The sequence below is a fragment of the Cynoglossus semilaevis genome, chromosome W (assembly GCF_000523025.1).
Source record: "Cynoglossus semilaevis isolate Cse_v1.0 chromosome W, Cse_v1.0, whole genome shotgun sequence".
Lineage (NCBI taxonomy): Eukaryota > Metazoa > Chordata > Actinopteri > Pleuronectiformes > Cynoglossidae > Cynoglossus > Cynoglossus semilaevis.
The window spans coordinates 10,039,497-10,041,691 of record NC_024327.1 but is presented as its reverse complement, the minus strand read 5'-3'; the positions used below and the strand labels follow the sequence as shown (position 1 = coordinate 10,041,691).

Sequence of the window (2,195 nt, the reverse complement as noted above, 5' to 3'; positions counted from 1 at the left end):
GATTCTATGACTTTTGGTATGCCTTGGTCTAGGAGAGGGACTCCATACCAAAGACACAAGTTCCCTAGACCAAGGTACAGAAAAAGCCAGGCCAAGTGTTGGGGTACTTGGGCCTGGAATTTTTTTTTCTCTTCCTTTTTTCCCCCTTGGGCCTAGTTTTTGTTTTTTGAATAGGTCTTGTTTTCAGTTTATCTAGTTCTGTGCTTCTGTGTTCCACCCACCCAACCCAGAGAGTTGGTGGTAGGCTTTTGGACGTCCGGAGGACGTCCACTGGGAGGGGGGTACTGTCAGGTCTGTCTGTTTCCTTTTCCTGCTGTGTGTGTGTGTGTGTGTGTTTACGTGTTTACTGTCTTTGTGTGCTCTGTATCCTCCGTGCCAGCGTTGTGTCGAGCATTTTGTTCTAGCTGTTCCTAGTCTGTTCCTGGGCAAGTCTGTTGCTGTGCTCAGCTCTGCTCCAGTTCTCAGCTCTGCTCGACCTTGTGTATGCTTCTGTTCTGGTTTTTGGAATTTTGAGTTTTGAAATAAACTTCCTGCACCAGTCCTGCATTTGGGTCCTGCCTGCTTCCTGCCATGTCGATGCCCACACGTGACAAAAAGTTGCTTTAAAAAAAAAATTAACCGCAAGATTCCACCAAAGGATATCATAAAGTTGGCCAGAAATACATCTAAATATTGCACATAAGTATTTACAATAAACACAATATACAAGAAAACTGTCCCAGAGATCCGTAGATACTGGAAAATCTGTCAAAATTGTGTGCCAAAAGACAAAAAAAAAATGATGAGAATGTTTTCATGAGAATGTTTTTATTTTTTATAATCTGTGTGAATTTGAAAAATATGATTTGATTCTTGACCACTTGTTACGGCAGGTGATGCAAATACTTGGAAAATCTGTTGTGCATCACGTCTGTTTTTCTTTCTTGCACTTGGTTTCATGCAGAATGCAAGAAGTTTTTGTGTGTAATGATCATGTAACCCTCTCAGTTTGCTGCGTGTGTGCTTTTTATAGAGTTGTGTGTTGTGGTGACAGGTATTTGTGCTGCTTGTGGTGTTTTGTATGTGTCGGGTTTCATCTGAATGTGTTGTATTTGCCGTGTTTTATAACTGTCCTCAGTCAGACTTTGGGCTTTTGTCCAGCACTCTAGATATTATTTTAGTACGTTGTAAAGATGCACTTTTAACATTTGAATGTGTCCTCACCAGATGTGGACATGATGTGGACATTTTACACTTATTACATGTTTTATGTATCCATATTCTCATGTTTCCACCTTTAAGTTCCAGAAATCTGACCTTGGCTGCCATGTGTTTGTTTTGTATATGTTCTACAACCCTGGTGCCTGATGTCACCTAACCTCCTCATCTTTCTCCTGCCATTTCTCTGTGAGTTTTCCTTCACGTGTGTCTCTGTTTAATGGGATCTCCTTGTTTTGGCTCAATAGCGGATGTTGTTCAGTCTCATGGTGGTGTCTTCATGGACAATTCCTACCCCTCCTCCCCCATAATGGGCCCCCTCTCCAGGGGCCAGCGGAGGGCCAGTGAGGTCAGCATTACCAGCCAGGTCTCAGGAAAGGCAGACAGTTACACTGCCACCAACATAGCCAACAGTAAGTGTCCTCAATGCCGGACAGTTTCTCTCATTCTCTTACCCACACTCACACAAACACTGGTGCTAGTTATTCTCCTATTTATTTTTTTTCTTTAGTCTTCTATTTTTTTTCTCCCACGTTGCTCCAACCCCTGTGCGCTCTCAGCCCTAATGTCAAAAGTGCCCTGCTTAAATAGTCCAGTCAGCCAGATACAAACAGCCTCATCATCTTGCTTACTCAGTAAATAAACTTAACACCTGCTCAGTATTTTGTCCACGTGCTGTTATGGAGCAAACATAATCCCAAAAAAGAACCCCCCACTGTCTGTCGAACTACACTACCGTTCAAAAGTTTGGGGTCACCCAGACAATTTTGTGTTTTCCATGAAAAGTCACACTTTTATTTACCACCATGAGCTGTAAAATGAATAGAAAATATAGTAAAGACATTGACAAGGTTAGAAATAATGATTTGTATTTGAAATAATAATTTTTTCCTTCAAACTTTGCTTTCGTCAAAGAATCCTCCATTTGCAGCAATTACAGCATTGCAGACCTTTGGCATTCTAGCTGTTAATTTGTTGAGGTAATCTGGAGAAATTTC

General features: G+C 41.5%; 1 protein-coding gene across 1 annotated transcript in view; it reads left to right on the top strand.

Annotated features, from left to right (window-relative positions):
* Positions 1-2,195, top strand: part of LOC103397161 (membrane-associated phosphatidylinositol transfer protein 2-like) — an 86,341-nt gene that overhangs the window by 71,546 nt on the left and 12,600 nt on the right. Inside the window, 1 exon segment of the mRNA XM_025052828.1 lies at positions 1,446-1,610. Coding sequence (XP_024908596.1) covers positions 1,446-1,610 — 165 coding nt within the window.